We start from the raw sequence: 22772 nt of genomic DNA, 5'->3' as shown, positions 1-22772 counted from the left end.
AAACTATTTGAGACTATGCTTCATGTCCTGTGCTGCTCTCTAGTGGTCAAATAGTAACACTACAATTACAATGTAAGTAACAAATAATAGGATTACTAAATCCACACTAAGTGAATCCTTAAGAGGCACATGTGTACAGATGTACATATTTGATAAAGTTGAGTTAAGTTAAAGGGGAAATGCTCTTCTTACATACCAGGTCATGTCATATACTATGTGCAGAGTAAGCAGGAACAGCAGTAGTGGAGCTACACCATGGGGAGATCATATCATTATATCTAACATAATCGAAAAATGTCCAATCAGATCCCCAACATATTTGATTTCTTTTACAGATATTGCATAGTGAAATTATTTTTCAGCATTTGACCAATTTGTTCACACCACAATAAGTACACTTGAGTCAGTGACTGTTCTACTTTTAATACTGTTTAACCATTCAGATCATATCCTCAATACAGGGACACTTTTGTTTCTAGTGCGGCTACATATTGAACTTGAATGGCATGTGGGGTTCCTCAAGGCTCAATCCCAGGACCTCTTTTATTCAACCTCAATATTTCACCATTGATAAAATAGTTAAATGCTTACCATAATTACAATTATGATTTGGTGGAATCACTCTGCATTTATCGAATGAATAACAGGATGGGGATTTTAATTCCCACCTCCAGTCTATTGAAAAAAAAAATCACTTATAGTAATTTTTTAAAATACATTAAGAATTACAGGATAAATGTCCCCAGAAGATGTGAAAACTAATTTAATTTCCAGACCCATAGATCTTTCCCTTAAAAGCACATAGGCAGCTATAGCTTATTCATAAGGCTGCTACTTGAGTTTAACAAAGATTATATTACACCCCTTGTCAGGTCCCTGCATTTGCCCCCAGAGTGTCATATAACTTACTTCAAAATACTATTGCTAGTCTACAAATATGTGATAACTGGTATGGATGGTATGGTATGAATGCTGTAAACCAAGAATGCTCTCAAAAATGGAAGTGTCAATAGTTTAATTTTTTCAATTAACAAAAGCTGTTAATGAATATAAGTGAAATTTAACAACAGAGCTAACACTACTTTGACAGTTTGAACCATATCAAACGCTGCAAGCTTTCTAACATTATAACATGTATATTAAGAATGAAAGGGTTTACAACCAGAAAGATTCTTTATCAAAGCCTATTGTTGTGTCTTGTAAACAGATCTCTTCAACCTTGAACATTTGTTTATGTAGAGCTCCAGTTTATAGTTTATAGTGCTCCTTACTTCCCCCTTTGCTGCGACGTGCGATAATCACCACCAGGGGGCGGTCACACACCATAACCGAAAACTGCAGGATATCCCCAAAAGCTGTTTTTCTTCTGAGAGTTTATGTTTTTCCCCCCTGAATTAAATATAAAGGAGCACTGTGTGTGCACATGAAACCTTAACGTGTTTCATGTGACTGTTCGGCTACAGATCAAAAACCTCCCGTCAGATCTCCTGACTTGGAAGACTGCAGATAAATTACCCATCAGAGGGGGGAAAAAAAGATCAAATAATAAATGGATGCTAACTCGAAAAGGGAAAAGTTGCATGCACTCCAATAGCCTGCAGTCAACTTTGTGGTTCAGGTGCCACCAGCCAGCACAGAAATGGCCTATTTTCATTTTCTCTGTAAAACAGGCATTCATTTTCCCACCACAATAAACAGAGGAGAGATCAATGCATAATTTTGTTAAGTGAAATCATGCGCTCGCCTGGAAAATAAAACATGAGTCCAGAGGTCAAAAGATTCATGCGTTTTTTTTTTTTTATGTCACTTATCTTTCTCTCACGCTGTTTATTTTCTCTCTTTCTCCCCCTCTGTTTAGCTTCTCTGTCTGTCTTGTGTTCGCTCACTGGCTCTATAATCAGGCTTCTCAGCGATGGGCATTTTGTTTCTGCCTGCCTTATCTCCTCTTTCCAGTTTCCCTCTCTGTCATTACTCGGCTTTTAGCGTTTCATCCCGGGGCTATAACACTGACCTTACAGTCACAGCTATGCTCAAAACGTCTGCACTGAGAGATAGCACTCCCCTCACTCCTCTAGCCCTGCGCGACGTCTCCATCTCCCCCCTCTCAGACACGCACGGGCGCAGTCACGTCCTGAACAAACACAGTCACATACAGCTGGATGTGTATGCAAACACCAAGGCCTTCACAAAACACGTTATGGACAAATATACACTGGCACACACGCACACAGTCTCAAACGGCGAGAAGCAGCTGTTGCAAAACCCAACCAAGCCCACATGTTTCATTTCAGTGAAGAACAGAGAAATTCATTTAAAGATTCTGACGCACCTGAGCATCTCCCCACTTCTGCTTCTTTCTTTTTTTTTCTAATTTCATTTCCTCTCCCATCACGATGAAAAGAAAGGGAGGAAATGAGAAACAATCCATTTTTCCCAAGGTTGTAATTGAGTTATTTACTATTTCAGTGCCACCTTTACCATTAAAGCATATTAAATTGAGCGGCATCTTGAGAGAGATGTGCTGTCTGGACAAATATCTGTGGACTTTAACGCTCTGGAATTCAGACATAAATGCTAATAGCTTAGGGAATAACCTGAATTCTAAGAGTAAAGTAATTAAGTCTGATGTAGAAGAACTGACAGTCCTTCACAACATACTGTCCTCAAATGCATTTAACCAATGGGTCCAATTGGGATGACTATATGTGTTAGACTTTATCTCTAAGTCTCACTTATTGTGGCAGCAAGGGAGAAAATCCCTACACTCAGGTCCCAATGAAACCTTCCCAGGAGAGTGTTGAGTATTTGAATATAATATATATATATGTTTATATATATATATATATATATAATGCTTTTTGTGGATTTGTCTTTGAGCGTCCACATACTTTTGACTCAACAGTGTAGAACGAGCTTTGCTTTCTGCTGCAAAAATGCAGTCTTATTGAACTGTATGCACATGTTTTTGTCTCTGTTTTCTTCCCCCCCTCCTCACCTTCCCTCACCACCTTTTTCCTCTCATTTTCTCCCACCCACCGTCTCAGTGAGCAGGTGCACAGTGACAGAGTCACTGAGCTGTGAAATCTCTGCTCCTTGAGACATGTTTGTGCCTCCTCTATCCAAATACTGGCACACAAAGACTCACATCCTTGCACATTATCCTGCTTTGGCCCTATTTCTCCATCTCTGCTTTCTCGTTTTTTCTCTCTCCTAGTCTACGCAGAGATTGGGCTAAGGATTTGTAACGTGCATTACTTTGGTTAGGAGTAAAAAAAAAAAAAGAGACTGCAGCAGAATGCAAAACCTTTGTGGAGTTTCATTAGGCAGAACAGAAGTTTTTTTGTGAGCGCTTGCATGCGTGTGTGGGTGTTAATGTGTGTGGAGCACTCTGTGCGTCTCTCCTGCATATGTCTCTGACCACATCTACATCTTTAATGTCTCCGACTGAATAATGTATGAACCCCGGGCCTCGAAGACGCTCGCGTACCCGTGCCTCCATCCCTGCTTCCATTTTCTCAAATGTCATCAAGCGCAAGCTAACAGTAAGCCATAAAAAAATACATAAAACTAAACTAAGAACTGAAAGCGGATAACCTGTGTTGATTGAGGAGAACAAAGCAAAGTTCAAAGCAGACCGAAAGCCTCCACAACCATTTTTTTTTTTTGTTTTTTTTGAATACCAGTTTCCTGTTTACATGCTGCAAACTTCCTGCTGGAACTAACGCAGTGTTTGCGCCATACATTTTTGTGCTTGTCTGCGCCTGTGTGTTTACGCGTTTTTGACCGTTCAGCTCCTCAGCGCCTCCTCTGTGTCTCTGGGATGCAGTCATGCGTGCTCCATAGTTGTAATTTGACTTTCAAACGCCTGCACTCCGTCACCGTTCCACACATGCCCACACTCTCCTGCCTTCTCCGCAGCCTCTTGTGGGGATGAATATGTGAAGCTGAGGTCAAGGTTGGTTTCTACAGCAACCGTGCATAATTATGCCTTGACCCAAGTGACCACCAGGTATTTCTCCTCTCAGCCTCATAAAGATACTCTGTTACTTGCCCATCCTCTCCATGGCTGATTCTGTTCTACTGATGACAGGAAGAACTGAAAGGAGAAAAATAACAAAGGTAGGTGCCTCTATATCAAGTACAAGTGGTCAGGCAGAATCATTTATGGAGGACAATGAGGTGAATCATACACTAGAGCTCTAGCACTCTCCAAAATTTTAACGTAGATGAACATCTCCGGGAGATATTGACCTGACATGTTAGACAAAGCTGCATATTCTGAATTAGTGTTTTTTTCTGTATACTGTCTGCAAGCCCTAAGTATGACAAATCCATAATACGGTCCCTGTGGTCTCTTGTTAAAACCAAAAGTGCAACCAACTACAAATCTCACCCCCCTGTGAAACCCTTTCAGTCACATGCAAACACTCAAGAGGAATGTTTTTGGTGTTGCATGCCCCAGAAAAGGACGAATCTACCAGAAAGGGGTTCCACCCACCTCTGCAAATCATGCAGAGTGGTGCCTTTTAGGAGCATTTCTTATGGAAGTCATGTCATGTCATGTCATCAGTCTACAGCCTTCACCTAAGCTCTGCCTGGAACGCGGGTCAAACTTTCTCAAGTCACAATACTGCAAGCAACTTTGATCAGCCCTCACGCGATGGCTTTGACTTAGCAGCAGCATTAAAGAAGACAATAGCTCACGCAGGATAGCTGGTGGACATGAGTATTTCTTTGGGTGAGTGTCGCTGCTTTTATCTCCACGCTCGGTTTTTCAGACTTTGCTGTGCTTTTATATATAAATATATATCCGCACAACAGTAATAAAACGTCTCAACGACTTTATAATATTTCACTGTGATTATCTACACATCAAAATCAGTAGAAAGCACTTCAGCAGCGGTGGCATAACAACCCACGGTGAACCATCGTGCTGGTTTCCGCAGCGATGGAGGGTGGGGGGTGTGGTGGGGGTTTGACAGAGCGCAGGGCCCGCGCACGGTGCCATGCGCGCTCCCGTTTCTGCTGCGCACAGACGGCCGGTGCGGAGAGACAGAGAGGGAGGAGAGAGGGCTGCTATTACTAGTGACAGAAAACGGCAGCGAGCACATACAGTCTGGAGAGCAGCTGATGCGACAAGGTAGGAGACCCAACCCCCCCACCCCCACCCCCTCTCTCCTCGTCAACATTCAGTGTTGACATTCAGCGTCGTTGGCCGACGCGGTGCAGATGCGAGCTGCGTGTGTTCCCGATGTCCTACAAGCCCGATCCAATGTCCTCTCTCCGTGCTGTTGTTGTGTGCCCGCAGATGCTGAGCGTCGCCTTGCTGTGTGCGTGCGCCGTCGCCTTTGGACACGTCTCCGCTCGCTCCGACAGCGGCAATTTTTTGGATGATAAGTGGCTCACCGGGAGATGGGATAAATTCAGAGACGTAAGTCATATTCCAGGCTTACCTTATCATCGCCTCTCCCCTCCACATGATCTCATTTACACCCCCCCTCCAGCACACCCCCCCTCCTCCCTTTCTCCCTGTATAGCCACCCTCATTGGTTTGCTATCATGCGCTCCTCGTTTAGTCGTTGTGTCCAGGCAACGCGTCACGGGGCTCGCTGTGGTGTTTGTCACACGTTCATCATCCGCTCCGCCGAGACACCAAACACACTAATAACGGCACCGGGGTGATCTTCGCCCGCGAGCGTGTTGATCGCGATGCCACAGCCTGCTTTAAGAGAGACAGGCGAGGCCTCTGCGAAACACAATGGCACGGAGCTGTCTGCGAGGCACCGCCGAGTCCCCGAAAGGGGCCTAATTATGGGCAGGTATTAGGGGGGGCAGTCCTCCTCGGAGAGGCCTCGGTGCCCCGCTTGGTTAGGATAAACACCTGTCACGAGTTTGTGGCAAACCAGCGAGGAATCAGGACGCTTTTTGTTATCACGCGTTATCGCCAGAACAAGCCTCGAGCGGTTGTTCATTTAATAGATGTCGTGTGTTTGTTTTTGTGTGTGTGTGTGTGTGTGTGTGAGGCATTGTGAAGCGTGAATAGCGGCCAGTACTTGGCGGCGTGATCAGGGGCTTTAATGTGAACGTTGAATGTCACGACAATCAGCAAGCAGTTAAGTGCCTTAAGTGGCCCCTTATATAAGCACGTCAGGTTAATGGCGGCTGACAGCACCTCGTTGGAGTCCGTCACCGGCAGAATAATCAGCTGTATCACCGCACGTACATTCAGCTGTGACACGGGTTGAAGGAAGAGGCCACGGAGAGACTCAGATGCGCACATAAACGGGGAGACACCTTGTAATGTTGCATTAATATGTCCAAGGGGACCGTCTGTTGGTTTGAAGTGCACTTGCTCTACTTTGTGGTATTTGTGGCTTTCTTGCATGCTTTTGTTGCAGTGTTATTTGTGGCACATATTATTTTGGCCTTGAGCAAAGCTTTAAGCTGATTTTAACAAAGGTGCATCAGCTCTATTTAACTTTAAGGTACAGTTTACAATAGTGGATGTATATTTTAAAAATGATATCTTGCCTTGAGCCAAATGGTTCGACGCTACCAGAACTGATTCGAGCAGGCTCCAACTTGTACTCACAATTAAATACATGCACACACACGCACACACATACACAAAACAAAAAAAAACAGACATGCATGTCTCAACATACTGTATGCGCGCACACATATGCACACACACACGGAGGCTTTTTGCACAGGATAGGATAAGTGCCTCGGTGGTGCCGCAAAACCAATAACGGCTGCCTTGTAGGAGGTCGTGTCTGAATTAAAGTCTTGGATGTACTTTGAAATCTGAGACTGAGACAGAGACAAAGACAGCAGTGACTTTTTTTTTACGAGGGGATCAAGTGGGTTTCGTATGTGTAATGTGTCTCTCACTTTCTCTGCCAGTCACGCTTAAGAGTGTGCACCCATCGGCTCAGGTGGACAGGATTTAGATTATGCAAATGGTGTGCCCGGGTCAAATGCTGGAGAGGAAGTGTGACTGACCGTGGCCATGTGGTGTTTAGAGCGATTAGACTACAAGTAGATAGATAGATAGATATATGGATATATAGATAGATAGATAGATAGATAGATAGATAGATAGATAGATAGATAGATGATAGGAAGGTACAGGGTAATGACAGTGGAAAGAAAAGATGAAAGAAGGTGGAATGACTGGCGGTGTGAAGACGCCTCTCTGTGCATTCATGTCTGTGCTCTAACCTTGAGGCTCAGGCATCACAGAGGTGGAGTGCAAAAGCCTTATGTGCTCTGTACATGTGCGTATATTTCATTTCCTGTTTCAGGGCTGTGTCCCAGATTGTCTGTGTGTGTCTGTGTGTGTGTGTTTTTGCTTTTTTTTTTTTTTTTTTTTTTTTGTTCATGCAGTGATGTGTCAGTTTAGTATGAAGGTATTCATCTTACCAACAAAAGATCCTGTGGAAGATTTATTTGTCTTTCTCATGTCTTGTCACCAATTAGTCTCGTATCAGCACCGTGCTGCACAGAGGTCGTAAAACCCTGTATAAATATAGCCCCGTGCAAAAACTTTAAAAGAAAACACCAACACATAAATGCATTGTTTATTTTAGCACTAGATGGAACATAATTGTGCGATAGCTGTTGCGTGGGGTTTGGGATTTAAACTTTTAAATGTGGTTTGCTGATTATGAGAAGGACAATGCCGCTGCAGCCGGATTTCTGGATCAGTCTGTGTTAATCTAGATGTTAGGAACACACAGTCGTGCACAACCGAACACGTGCATCTTGTCAGCACTGTCACATACCGTGCACATAGTATGGAGGTTAGAGCTCAAGGGGTTCGGCTGGCACAGGAGCAAGCTGCAAGCTGATTGTCTTGACACGTACCACACAGGCTGCGAACACAAATATGATGTAAAAAAAAAAAACGTTCTTATGAGACACATGGCCTATATTCTGTCTCTTTACAGGAAGTGAAAAGGCTGAGCAGCTTTAGCCTTGAGTCTTCAGAAATGAAGTTTTTAAATGAACTGCCAGGTTTATTTTATTTCAGTGTGAGAGTTAACTAATTGGAGATTCACTGAATCTTCAAATCAGATCTGACAGCATCACGCAAACTCATCTTGAGTTTGTTTTAAACCACATATTAACTACTTATGTGTCAGATTTAGCCTATCTGTTATTGCATAACCAAACCAATGCTAATGTTAGCCTGCTGTCTCATGACCAATGAGTAACGGGTAAACGAGGTAATAGGGACATGCTCGACACACCGGATGTGACACGTTAGAAATCTTCTAAATCAGGGGTCTTCAACGTTTTCAGGCCACAGACCCCAAACTGATGGAGAGATTAAGTAGGGACCTCCTGCCTATTATATGTGTTCTACATTAAACTTGGCCTGGTGCTGTTTATAAATATACATTATTATCATTATTTTAAAATTCAATATTAAGCTATTCAAATAACACACAGGATCAAATATTCATTTTTCTTTTTTATTTTAAACATGTGCAACAGCAGGGTGCCTGTGCAACTTCCATAAACATAAACATGCCTGACATAAACATACATACTTTTGGCCTGGGAACTAAATGGGCTGTCATTAAATTTATGAGGGGAAAATAAAAAAAAATATATAAAAAATGTCTAAGCAACCAAAGATTTTGTGAACCCCCCTGCAGTACCTCCGCAAACCACCTGGGGGCCACGGACCACCCTGTTGAAGACCTGTGCTCTAAATTAAAACGTGAACTCAGATTAGACTCCACAAAAACGGCACAAATAATATTAATAATAACATTCTACTAAATGATCAAATAAGATGAGGCAGATCGTCGAAATTTACTGCCTGCTCTCAAAGTAGTCTTAGCACGATCAACATTCCTAAATATACCTTTCCTCGCTGTCTCTAAACGGCAGCCATGCCCTTGGGCTACATCTAATGTGCCAAACCCAGATTTAAATTTTACATGTTAGGCATGTACTGTTGCTTTCATCTTTCAGCAGGAGCCGTAAGTGGGTCTCATGCTAAGTGCACTAGATATGATCTTGGACGCTGATTTACTGTAAGTCCTGATAGGAAAGCTGGAGAGGCCCGGGGGCTGTCTCCGCTGCGCCGGTGCCATCTCAGTTTTTAGACGTTCCTGCTCCTCCTCTCGCCGGACCTTGGCCGGTCGACAGCGCTGGCACAGACAATCTGAGGAGGAAGATAATTTTAACAACGGGAGGACAAACACGATGAAGGGTGTTTGGTGACGCATGAGGCACTTAATTGCGCGGTGTAGCACAGGAGCAAATTAACATCTTGTTTAGATTAGTCACATTAAAGCAGATTATACCTTTCCACCCTCCCCTCTCCTCTCCTCCTCCTTTTTGTGTTTTTATTGTGCGTCTCTTCCCTGTGTTGTTTGTGTTGTGGAGTGTAAATGATGTAGGGAAGGTACAGAGCTTGAGGCCTTTTCCACTTCAAAGCACCTTACCGTGGAGTCGCACGCGTGCGCGTGTTTTCGTGGGCGCATGCATGCGACAAGCTTGAGCAAGACAAGCAGAGCCAGCACACTAAAAACATGCACATATTTCTCTTGTTGGATGTCGAGGTAGGGGGTGGACGGGTGGGGGAGGGGGGGGGGAGGGAAGGAAGTCGTTACAAACACAATGAGGAGAGTTTAAATCGGATGTGGGAAATCTGAAAAGGAGGTGAGAAAAAAAAACACATTAACTTGAGCCTTTTTTTTCTATGGGCGTGCAAATGAAATGTCCCAAAATCAACATGCACAGCAACATGTTAGCGTAGATGCACACACCGCTGTTTCTTTTTTCTTTTCTTCTTTTTTTTTTGTGTGAATTGGTGCTTATATGAATCAGGCTGTGGTAAGTGTGAGCTAATGTAACGACAAATGTATGTGGAAAGGAATGTAAATTAAAAAGTTGGTGTTCAAGAGTGCACTCAGGAGACCATTAGATCTATTGCTGATTTTTATGTTTTTTTTTTTTTTGGTGTTGTTGTTGTTGTACATTACGTGCTGAGAGCGCATTCATCCAGTTACTTAACGTTTTAGTGGTGCTGACAGATTCTGCCACTATAGTGGGAGCTATGGTGATAAGGTTGTTTGTGGACCTGTCTTATGTGTGTGTGTGTGTGTGTGTGTGTGTGTGTGTGTGTGTGGACGTCCGTGTATGCGCTGCTGTGTGCGTCCGTTGATTCCATTAAGGAATCAGACCGCAAGCACTTTTGTTGTCTTGACTGGTCTAGAGGGCCTTGCCCCCATAATGCAATGTTCTCATTATTCCGTCTCCATGGCCTGCAGTGCTAGAAAGAGCCCATCCTGGACAGGAATGAGCACAACACTGCCTGCCTTTATTTTTGCGAAGCTTTCACCGTGGTGGTTCTCTTTATATTAAGAAGTTAGCCAGGAAGAATTTTACTGTGCACATTCTTTTTTATCGTTTGGAGGCAGGGAGAAAGAGACGGAGTGAAGGACAAGATATTAACTAGAGCAAAGAAAGGAGAAGAGGTGACCCTGTGATAGGACACAAGGAATCGTGACAGAGGGAGACATCCTGACAGAAAGTCAGACTTTCACAAGAGTAATAGGGGATCTTGTGGCAAACAGTTTCAAGTCACTCATTGCATTAATGTGTAAAGAGTAAATCCTGTCAGTATAGTTGCACTACAACGCCACGCACGTATAATTACTTTAATCTTGGAAAATACCAAACAGCATTTGCAAAACAAATCATGAAGTGGAGTTCATTAGCAATGTGTTTCCTCCACGTCTAACCATACACAGGTCAGCCAGCCTCAGACTACTGCAGACAAGCACAAGGTGTAAACATATTTTAGCTTTCTAAAGCAAGAAAAACAATTTAAAAAACAGCTAAATAAAGTATTGCGGACAAATAACTAATCTGCACACCCGCCTTTCATTTAGCACAGAACTGATCGAATGGTGCAAACTTCTCAAGCCAGAGAACTGATTCCTGATGAAAACTGTGCAACATCTGATGCAACGACTGAAAACGATTAGAAGTTGATGATAGGAAGTAGTACCCTACACTTCAGTACTCCATCTTTATATCAAAAAATATATATAATATCCCAAAAGACCTGCCTTGCCCGTGACGAAAAAAGTTAAACTTAGCATAGTTACTATAATTATTACTGCACCTGTCACCATAGTAGTGGACAAAGAAAGACTTTGTGCACAGTGCAGCTGCCCTCATTTGACTAGCGTTCAAATGTTCCATCTAAACAACAGTGAGACATATTACGTATCTCCCCATATAACAGTAGTAGAGTAAATCTGCTCTGGACATCTGAGCGTAAAAGGACATTGTGTCCATAGAAATGACAAAAGGAACTCGCTGAGTCAGAAGACGCACTCCCATGTTTACATTCATTTCCTGAAGACTTACCACTGCTCATAGTGGTAATATGACTACACATAACCACGACTTGTAGCACCCTAACCATTCCCCCGACCTTAATCTAAATCTGGCATAACTCTAACCTCAACCAAGTCTTTGCTTTGAAATGTAAATATTTCTGCATATAGGGATATGGAACAAAAAGAGAATATTTAGTTTCTAACCAAATGAGGTTGTGAACAAGCTGTAGCATTGTGCCTGTTTGTGTTTTTGAGCAAATTAAATTATTATTTCATTTGCATAGATTTTAGGAGACATTCGTGAATTGCATAATTATATGTTCATGCTGCTGAAAGAGAGAGTTAAGGTCATTCCCTGAATATACCCCCACTCTAATAGGAGGCAGATTAAGCCACACATTAAATTCTATATCACAGCTTCATATGGTATTATTATTATTATGTTTTTTTATTTCATACTTCCTTATCTTGCATACAGCCAGAGGTAACATCCCCTAGAGGAATACCAAACACAAGTCTGTAAGCACATGTGCCTGTGGTTACTGCACAAAGATGTCTCTGCTTCACTGATTCATAAAATGAATTTCATAGAAAGTCACTAGAGGAATACCAGCAAGACGCGCACTTAACTGAATTAGGATAATGAGCTCTGTAGGTATGTGTATTGTACCTACTCCCTGAATGGATTGAGTGCATGTTATGGATGTAGTTGAGCTCAGGTTAAATCTTTAAAAATGAGAGTTTGGGGCTTTGTTTGAGTGCGACTGTGTGAGGACGACGTACACAACAGAAACACAACGGGTGCGATAAGAGATAATCCCTGAGATAGAGTCAGCTGAATGTCGGTTTGCATGTCGGTTTGAGCAAACACAGAAGGAGCGGCCATACAGTGAAACCTCTAAATTGAGGCCGTGCACCAAAACACACAGCTCGCCATTTCTTAAGCTCCTTTCACGTTAGCATCATAAGCCAGCACCTGCTGGGTGTGTCTCCTCCTTGTCCTTCTATTAAAAGCCGACAAACCGCTCACCTCTGTGCGTTCCTCATTTAGACTCTATGAGCCTATTCACAGGCAATGAGCCGAGTCACTTGACTGCATCTAGCAAGATTTAACCTGAGCGAAGCCGTGCGCTACAGACAGATGTGTCAGTGTTGAGAATAAATATCGCACTGTATGTTTTCATTTTTAAAAAATACAGTTTTCCTGTGCACAGAGTGCGTATTGTGAGTAATAACATATTTTAATAGAGGTACCCATATTATGAGTAATTGTGGATTTAAATGTCACCTCTGGCTCTGCATTTAAGATCAGATTTGTAACAACATTGTTGTACAACAAACTATGAATAGACTTTTTTCAAACCGCGGTTTAAAGATTCTAAAAATGACACAGTCTGCTTTAAGGCGCATTGTAAATTGTACTGGCTTTACTATTTGACTGCCACCAAACCTAATTTCATTTGACTTGAATGTCTTGCTCCTTCATTTAATTTGAACGGGCGAACTCATTGTCCTCTAAGAGCTTGTCACTGTTATTGAAATCCAATCGAATTTTCATAACCTAAATCCTTGCAGGGTTCTTTTGGCATCTTTAAACTGTTAAGTGTGTTTGATTGATTTGATATCCTCCCTCTGCCGTGTGTGTATATACCACATGTAAACCAAATCCAATTACGTGACATAACAGAGCGCCATAAGCAGCGTATGTGCTCGCACATAAAGAGGTAGGGGCCCCGTTAATGCTGCTGAGAGCCGCTGTTGTAACATCAACATCGTCTCGACCACATAAGTGCATGCTCCACAGGGTTGAAACTCATAGTCTGTTTACATGTGTTTCCTAGAAATCCGTGTCTCTTTATTTGATTGTGCCGTGCTTTCAGTCATGAAGACGAACCTAATCAAAATTTGTCTCTGTCTCTAATGCTTTCTCCTTAAAGGAAGTGGAGGTTTGTATGACTTGTTAATAGTGCATGAGGACCCGTAGTCTTCCACCGACCATGTATTATTCACCCAAGATGGTACTTCTGCTAGGTTTTCATGATTTTGTTTATTGATGGATTTCAGGAGCCTGGAACATGGACTCCATCCAAGCCCTTCGATCAAGGTGGGTGTGATTTTGAAAGCCCGGAGGGTTGTGCTGTGAGTTGTTTGATAAAACAAGACAAAAGAAAAAAAAAAAAAAATAGATGACCACTGCCGTTTTTGCTGTATATCATGCCCACACTGTTGCCTGAATTTAATCCCAGATTCCGAGGATATAAATCGAACAAAATATCGTATCATAGCCACCAGATTTAGACGATAGCTTCAGTTTTTCGGTAGCTGCAGCATCATTCACCAAGTTTGACCATACACCAAGAGAATGGGTCTATCTTTCAATAACCGGATGGTGTGTACATTTCATACCAATTACCGCATTACGATGCGATGTCATATTTTCAGCAGGTGATAACGAACAGTTGCACGTAGCAGTAGTAAGAAATATGTTTGGTAAAAACATTCAGACAGAGCTGCAAATGGGCCTGGAGTGGACTCTCATTCATTTTCATAAATACCAGATCGATAAATAATTCACGTGGTCTTATCTGTGTGGTGGTGGTAATAATTCCATAATAAAGTAGACGTCGGGTCTCAGAGTGAGGTCTGTTTGAGGGCATATCTGATTGACATGTCTGCCATTCTGAGGTTCTCGCTCGTCCCTGGTTCCTCCCTGTTTGTCCAAGTACGGTCACTTCAGGCTACTAAAACCAATACGGCTAAAACCGAATGTCAGAGTCAGAGCTTCAAAACAGCAGCGCACCAGCCGCGTGACTTCACTTTGGCTACATTAACCTCACATAGAGTCTGTGGTTTCAGCTTCAGTAGAATCATCTTTCTCGAACCACTCTGGCTCCCATGACCCTTGTAAACATAACATTGCTGGTAAACTATGATGACCAATTAGTGTCCACCCTGTGACTCAGTATTGCTCTACGGTTGGAGTATAATGGAAACTGGCAACAACAAAAAGAAAAAAAAGCTGTCTTTCTGATCTGATAGGGACGGTTCAGTCCAGGCTCATACTTGTATTTCCACCACAATGGATAATAATTTTTTTGTTTGTGGAAACAGATTTTTTTTCTGCATTATATTTCTATGTTGTCCCCAATTTCTTTAACTACGAGAACCAGCTAAAACAAAAAGGTGATTTTCTATTCTTGAGGCATCTTATTCTGTCTCTGTACTTACTGACAGAGATAAGCCCTTACACACATCCTGGCACACCAGGACATGGACATGTTCACTCTCACTTATCACAGTATCCAAACACATCCACACAGGCCGGGAGAGACACGACAGGGAAACAATAGCATTAGTGCGTTGGAGGATGGAGGCAGGATAATCTGCCAAAGCTGCTCAGGGATTACAGTAAGGTTCTCCAGAGCAGAGGACGCTCACACACTGTTCTGAGAACAGCCAAAGGTCTTGGATCTTGCTCTCTAGGTGTTTCCCTTAAAGCCTGACACGGGATCAGAAACAGCTAGCTCTTCTTTATCGGCGAAGATCATACCTGCTTCCTAAGATTCAGATCTAAAATCAGCTCTCGCCCCGAGAGCCGCGTAGGTCTCCCCGCCGTGAGATCTGACACCGAATCGGTTTGATGATCTGTGCAAGAGCACGCATGAGACTGGCACAGGCTGATGCAGGATCAGAAGTAGCCGCTAAAAGCAGTTCCATCTGTTTTTAGCTGTAAGCATACTTAACAGTATTATGGCTTTGAGTTCAGTGTGAAACAGAGACGTTGCCAGAGTACAAACACACATAAACACACAGCTAGATCCATGCTGACTGGATCTCTAGAAATGAAAGGAAGTGAATAGTTTAATTAAAAATGACTAAAGTAGAAATTCTTACGGCAACATCAAAATGTGACCTGGGACGATTTTATTTCTGTACACACACAAGCTCAGTCTCTCTAGGAGGCTCTGCAATTAGAGATGTTTAGTCTCACACACACACACACAATTAATGTCCACTACATATGCACATGTTTAAAAAGTCCTTAAAGAGTGTATTTGTGTTTTCAGGTCTCGATCCAGCCAAAGACCCCTGTCTGAAGATCAAATGCAGCCGCCACAAAGTGTGCGTGGCGGAGGATTATAAGACTCCAACTTGTGTCAGCCAGAGGAGAGTCAGGTGAGAACACACACACACACACACACACACACACACACACACACACACACACACACACACACACACACACACACACACACACAGATACACTTGCACTTTCAAACAGGACCTGTGTTTCAAATCTGACCCTCAAATTTGCATTCAGGAGTTTCCATGACAAATAAAGCCACAAATGAAAGCTGAGTGGAATAATCTCTAAATCTCTTCATCACTTAACGTCACCTCCTGTTTTCTCCTCCTTAATTTTTTTTTTCCTGCTCACTTGTTTATCTTGAGGGATAAGCAGCGACACCAGTGGGGCGGCTTTTTCTCTTGTCTTTTTCTTTTGTTTTTTTGTTGTTGTTACAGCTCGTCTGCTGGTCGCTAGGCTCTCTTGTGACTGTTGTGTGACATTACCGTTTGGTCCAATTACCCCAGCACTGGCACTGCCTTACAAAGTCCTGCCAAGTGATATGAATGGGCTTTGTGTGTGTATGTGTGTGTGTGTGTTTCTGTCTGGGACACTGCAGACTGGACAGAGGACAGTAACACCACACTGACCTCATTTCCCATTCTTAGCGACAACACAATTCCCGATACACAGTGCTGGCAAATCTGTAAATAATCACACACAAATCCTAAAAACCCATGTCTCATTTCTAAAAATGATGTAAGTACAAGACAATTCCTCGCGGGTGCAAAATGCTTGGAAGACACTGAAAGATGCTCAGACCTTTGAATCTCCTCCACAGTTTTAAAGATGCCAATCTGTACCAGAGCCCAGGGTCGAAGTGTAAACCCTGCCCTGTGGTTCACCCCTCGCCTGTTTGCGGAACTGATGGCCACACCTACTCCACCAAGGTACCCAAACGCACACACACGCGCGCGCGCTAGCGCACAATCACGTCATCTCTCACACATTAGTCTCTTTATTTTCATTTCCTCTTGACGAGATCTGAATTTTGATTTTGGCTTCCCCTTCTCTCTGTGTGTCTGATCAGTGTAAGTTAGACTACCAGGCATGCATCACAGGAAAGAAGATTGCCGTGAAGTGTTCTGGCATGTGTCCTTGCCCTGCTGAGTCCGAACAGAGTTCTGCAGAAAAGAAAGGTAACACTGTTCTGCACACAGTAACGCACACTGCAAGCAAGGACACTCTGCGGAGGAAACAATAAATTCCCCTTAATCAAAAAGATTTCCACTTCATGTTTAATGTAAAGCTTCTGCCGTGCGAAAGTGCCTTTGTGGCACTAAATCTCCGCAGCTTTCAGTGCAGCTGTGCCATAGCTGGAGACACCCGAGAATCACTTTACCATCATTAATCATCTGCGCTGTTATTCCTCAGTGTGCAGCGAGTCGGATCTGAAGGAGGTGGTGAGTCGTCTGAGAGACTGGTTCAGAGTGCTGCACGAGAACGGCAACCACAAGAGGGTGAAGGTCCAGAAGCCAGAGAAGAACAGTGAGTCACACGGCAACACCTATATAAGTGGAGAAACAACCAGAGACACAACATTGATCCTCACACAGAGATATCTCACAACGTCTTCACTCCCTCTTCTCCGATCTTCTCCCACAGAGTTTGACGTCGGGGCGTCACCTATTTGCAAGGACCCTCTGGGCTGGATGTTCTCCCGGCTGGACACAAACTTTGACCTGCAGCTGGACCAGTCTGAGATCAAGAGCCTCTACCTGGACAGGAATGAGCCGTGCTCCGACGCGTTCTTCAAATCCTGCGACACACACCCCGACAAAGTCATCACCAGCTCCGAGTGGTGCACAGGCTTCCAGAGGTACACAGGTATGGCACCTGCATACGCTCCACCTGAAGGCACAGGAAGACTCGGAATGCATCCGCAACTGGAAAAACACGATTCACAAGTTCACGTCACATGTGTTCACTGGCAACAGCGACGTCTGGTCACACTAAAAAAACAAAACAAAACAAGCGTCACGGCACCTTATTTTAGCACAAGTCGTCTTGTTCTGTCGCTTCATTTTCCTGACCTTTTTATCTTCACCACACCTCGCATGACGCGGTCACACCATGAGTATTTGGAAGCCCCATATACTGAAAATTCTCCAATTGTGCTCCATTCTCAGCATTCACTGTGGTGAACGTGGTGTGAAATGATAGCGCGACCTCTGAAAACAACCCCTAAGTTGTAAAGAACTAGACTTTTCTTTTGTAACCCTCCCCTCCACACAGAAATAAAAAGCTCAGTCATAATGTCATATTCTACCTCTACACGTGCAGCACATTACTGTACTCTCTGAAGCACGGTGAAATGCAACAGAACGCAGCACAGTAAACTGCATAAAATACCATTGTGCGAGACTGAGGGGGGAAAATTTGGTTTTCTCTTCTTTTTTGGGGTGGGGTTGGGTAAAGGAACTGTATTAAAAGATGAGTCACTGGCGCTTCACTCGTAAATGCTAAGACAGCAGGATAACAAACATCATGACGAAAGCAAAAAGTACACAAAGGAAGCAAGGTCCACACAAACAGATGCATTCCGAGAAAAGCCGACTCTTGCAGTTTACCAAAGTCCCCCGTCTCTTCCTTTCAGATTCTCCTTGTAAAGCAGAGCTGTCCAGCATCAACAAAAAACAAGCCGGGAAGAAGTTACTCGGTGAGACACACGCAGAAGCACACAAACACACACACACACACACAAAACCCCCATTGTGCTGCCTGAACTCATTGTGTGCATCTGTGTGCTTTGGGTTGGCAGGTCAGTATCTGCCGTCCTGTGATGAGGATGGTTACTACAGGTCCCACCAGTGTCACAGCAGCAGCGGACAGTGTTGGTGTGTGGATCGCTATGGCAACGAGGTGGCAGGCTCACGCACCCACGGCCCTGCAGACTGCGGTAGGCTGAACCCACCAACGGTTTCTGGTTTTATGACGTGTTTCTGAGGAACTCGTACGTTTTCAGAGTCCATGAAATCAATCACGTGACAAAACGTGTTCTAAAACTTTGAAGACACTTATTATCTGATTAGCTGATTTATTTATCAGCAAATGTAGATTATAGGATTCATTTTTAAATATGTACAAGAAAAGAAAACGTTCATTAATATACAGGATAAGATGTTACAATCCCTTGTGCCAAGATCTAAGGCACAGACCAGCAGGCTAACTAGCCTAGCCAACGGCAGTAGGCAGTATGCGGCACATCATTGGGGTTTTTTGTTATTCACTGTGGCGTTTGGAATCATAGCCTGTGTCCAAAATCGTTCACTCGCTCCCTTACCCCTACTCCCTACGTAGGGTTTCACTATATAGTGAGCTCAACCCCAACAGCTTTCAAATGCTACACGTATCATTGTTTGACGCGCAGTCAGTGACGTCCCATTATTTTTACACATTACTAACACGTGATGATTTTGTTAACAAATATGTGTGTTGTTCATGAAATGAAAAGATAAAATAAAATAATGTTTATCGGATGGTCACTACTTTTACTCACTACTGCAGTGCTTTATGGGAAATTTCCATTACCAATGGCGTAACCCCTATAAAGGGTCCTGTATAGGGCTTAGGGGGCGATTTTGGACACAGCCATAGACTGTAAACTCAAAGAAAGTGCAAACTTTTGACTGGTAGCGTATATAACAAAAAATATGCTCTCGAGACATCACTGGTTCACTGTCTCATCATGTGGTAGATGTGGTAGTAGTGGCGTCTACTAGCTGGCTAGCATGCTTTCAACGTCTCTATCATGTCAAGGATCAGTTGTTTTTTTCCCCATTTTCCTGCTCATTTTAATTAATATTTCTTTGATTACGACAAGGTTTTCCCTCTGTTTCCAGGTGTGATTTTGGAGTCTTCTGGAGACCTCGGCAGTGGAGACTCACTGTTCACCGACGACGACGAAGACTCGTTTGTCCTCAACGACCAAGCAGGTATGGACGACGAGGACGACGAAGACGAGGACGACGGCGACGACAACGACGAGTACCTGTCGTAACTTTAGAAAAAAAAGAAAAAGAAAAGAAAAAAAGAAATCAGTAATAATTTGAAAAGAAAAAAGTGAAAACTGTTTGTTTGGTCAAACTGCACGTTTCTAGGCGACTCCCCAGGCAGATACTTAATCGTACTAACAGCCTATGGACTACTCTCCGTGTATTGTTTGTTCATAAGTTTAAAGAAACAAAAAGAAGAAAAAAAAACAATATTCTTGAAAAACGTTTTATGATTTCTCTTCCTGTTTAAGTATAAAATATGAGTGGTTAATGGCACTTGTTCACTTGTGTGTCAGCCAACCTGAGAATATAACAGGGACTCATTGACAGCCAGTCCATTGCTTTGGACTGGTCACGTGTGCAAAGACCTTCCCCTTCATCGGACAGTCTATGTCCTCCAGTGTGTCCTGGTGTCCTTGTGCAACACTCCGATGCCTGAGTGTGTTTATGCCTAAGGCGCAACGTTAAAGAGATTTAGAGACTTCCCCCCCACTCCATTCCTTCATCTTCTTCCTCTCCTCCCCCGACCTCTCGAGTCCTTTATCAAATGTTCCTGTGTATAGGTGGGATGTTGATGATGTAGATAAGAGAATATTGCACTCTTTAGGTTTCTTCTGATCTTGATTTGTAACTGTGACTGTAACTGTGTGGAAAAACAAGATAAGAGTTAGACATGCTTCATTAAGAAAATTAAGGCAAAAAAAAAAACAAAAAAACAAACACACACGAAAAGAAAGTAAGTCGGATAACAATCGGAACCGACATGCTAGCTGTTTTCACCGAGGCACAAATCGAGTCAAATCATCTCAAAGGCTCCGCGACGAGGAGAGACAAATTACTTTTTTGTCCGGTGGTGTTTCCGGCAGGGGAAATATTATGGTTATCTATTTTTCTAATCCATTGTAGGGTGAACACAGAAGATGAAACCTATTTGTCTTAGCATGTCCAATTCTGCGTGATGTTGTTTCAGTCCGTAGGACCGGAGGCTAAACCCCTGCGTGAAACTCACAATGTAGAAGGAGAAGCATGTACAGATGAAGCTACACTTGATGTAAACGGATTGAGCCACAAATACATCTCAAAAGGAAAAAAAAAAGTTTACTAACCTTTGATAGGCCAGTGAGCTCAAAGAAAACCTCATGTGCTGGTTTTTAAACTGATTTGAGCACACGGCGTGACAAAACAAATCTCTTGCACAGTAATAAAACCGTAGAGCCATGCAGACCTGTTGGGAATATGTGGGCAGGGGTTAAAGGATAAGGCGTGCCTTTTACTGGGAAGGACGGGTGGTGGGAGAAGCATGCTTACTGGACCGACATCAACTTGTCATTACACCTCATAAGAGCGGCTTTACACCTGCAGTGGATTTCTGTGAGGCACGTGTCCCGAGTCTCTCTTATGACGTGTTTCTTCTAGGCCATACTTCAGATCTCTTGATTTGTACATAGGATAGCTAGAATGTAGAGAAGCACAGAGATGCTTAGCAGTTAAGGCATACCAACACTTAGATTCCGCTGGATTTGAAAATGTTTTATATATTATACACTGGCTAGAGGAAGCTTTGGTTTAGACAGCTTTATATGAAAAAAAAAACAAAAAAACGGATGATCATCTTACAGTGTTCGCTTTTACTTTGTTTTCGAAAGCTTGATTTGTACCCGCTCTAAGTAGTGTATATCTGTCAGGGTGTAAAATGTGTTCTGATCCCAGATGTGTGTACCGTCGATGAGTCACATGACTGTTTATGCTGACCTGGGATCAGCTGCGCTCCTGCGTTCATTTACGATTAAAGCCGTCGGGCTTCATTTTGAATCTGTTGAAATTCCATGTTAAGACCTGAAAAGTGCCATTTAACTGCCCTGTATTTGTTTCGTTTCACTGTCTGTCCTTTCTCTCTTTTTTTCTTTTTTTTTTCCCGCTTCCCTCTTCCTTTCTAACATGGAATTTCAATACACTTTACGAACTGGAAAACGCTTCAGTCTTAAAGTGTGCGGTTCCACGAGTGCGATGACATGCAAATCATTTTGACGACCTCAGACACTGTAGCCACTCTTAACCAATCGCGCACTGTCATCACTGCTCTGATAGTGTTCAAAGGTCATGATACAGATGCATTTTTTACGGTGTATGTATGATTTGCTGAAATAAAGGCTATATTGACCAACGTCTGCGTCGTATATAAATACAGCGCAGGAAGGCTCTGGTTCCGTCAGACGGTGTTTCTGTTCCAGGTCGAGTGTTTCTGTTCTCCATTTGTGAGCTTAAATTTAGGAATAGACGCAAGCTGCTGAGGCCGGTGCACTTTAAAAGCTGGGTGAGGTTTGAGTATGTGGGGAAATGATACAACACACGTCAAACCAACTATTTTCAGATGTACAGGTGCTGCTGAGGGGTGCGATGAGGAACGAGCAATGAGGTGGCACAACATTAGTGTCTGTGCGTGACTTAAACGCAAAAGGAAAAAAATAAAATGTCAGCGGTCAGGAGTGTCGGTAGGTTACTGCATTATGTAGGAGAAACACCCGTGAATGTTTCATGAGTCACATCGCTCCCAGCACAATAAGCGCATGCACCGATTCAACATAAACATACGTGGAGCAAAATTCTGAATGCATGAGAGAAAAAAAAAAAAAAAAAAAAAAGCCACGTTCGCTGACCCGGAATAGTTTTGATTGTGAGAATTAAGTGCAGAGTGTGTACTTTATTCAACGGGGGCCACGCCGCAGGAACTCGCACAATGGGCGTGTGTGTGCGCGCTGGCTACAGGACCTGTCAGTAGCTCCAGATAGGGAAGTCCCTGGGTAAATATGAAATGTTCATTTTCACACGCCCTCCCTCGTTCGCTCTCTGCCTCTGTGTGCTGACCATAGAAATGTGGCGCGATATCATCTCTGTGGCTCATTTCCACACACTGGAGCCTGGTGTTGGAGGCAGGTCAACAATATGAAAAGTGATGTGCCTGTGTGTGGGGAGACAGAATGACTGAGAGCTGGCGGGAAGTGCCTCAAATTGCAGGAAGCACTTTTGATGTTTGGAAATCAGGGCTCTTGGATAATCAAAAGAAAAAGCAGCAGCGGCGTAATCTCGCCTCTTTTATCATCTCTGGTGCGTGATGTGTGGGGTGTAACCACCCACTGTCATTTTTACAGGTTGCATCTCCACACGGACCGAATCTGAAGGCTTCACCACCACGAGACCATCGGCTCAAAAACTACACATTTATTAATGAGTTAAGGCTTTCATTATTATTTTGTATGTTTTGGTGGCTCAAATCAAACG

At 43.2% G+C, this 22772-nt stretch overlaps 1 protein-coding gene across 2 annotated transcripts; it reads left to right on the top strand.

The window, feature by feature from the left end:
• The first annotated feature begins 4971 nt into the window (after nt 1-4971).
• Nucleotides 4972-21657, top strand: spock3 (SPARC (osteonectin), cwcv and kazal like domains proteoglycan 3). 2 transcript variants are annotated; one of them, XM_047579645.1, is made up of 12 exons: nt 4972-5140; nt 5309-5431; nt 13310-13318; nt 13437-13476; nt 15440-15548; nt 16280-16388; nt 16529-16637; nt 16873-16986; nt 17104-17325; nt 18095-18157; nt 18260-18397; nt 19341-21657. In XM_047579645.1, the coding sequence occupies exons 2-12, from the start codon at nt 5309-5311 to the stop codon at nt 19496-19498; spliced, it is 1194 nt and encodes a 397-aa protein (XP_047435601.1). In that variant the 5' UTR covers nt 4972-5140; the 3' UTR covers nt 19499-21657. The 2 variants fall into 2 exon arrangements, with proteins under 2 accessions (XP_047435601.1, XP_047435602.1); XM_047579646.1 differs by lacking the exon at nt 13310-13318.
• The last annotated feature ends 1115 nt before the right edge of the window (nt 21658-22772 follow it).

The sequence above is a fragment of the Mugil cephalus genome, chromosome 2 (genome assembly GCF_022458985.1).
Source record: "Mugil cephalus isolate CIBA_MC_2020 chromosome 2, CIBA_Mcephalus_1.1, whole genome shotgun sequence".
Classification (NCBI taxonomy): domain Eukaryota; kingdom Metazoa; phylum Chordata; class Actinopteri; order Mugiliformes; family Mugilidae; genus Mugil; species Mugil cephalus.
This window is presented reverse-complemented; position numbering and strand designations above follow the sequence as displayed.

Coding starts and splice junctions, on each gene's coding strand:
- spock3 (XM_047579645.1), top strand. CDS start 5,309: ATGCTGAGCGTCGCCTTGCTGTGTGCGTGCGCCGTCGCCTTTGGACAC. Junction 13,477..15,439: donor ATCCAAGCCCTTCGATCAAG/GTGGGTGTGATT, acceptor TTGTGTTTTCAG/GTCTCGATCCAGCCAAAGAC. Junction 15,549..16,279: donor GTCAGCCAGAGGAGAGTCAG/GTGAGAACACAC, acceptor TCTCCTCCACAG/TTTTAAAGATGCCAATCTGT.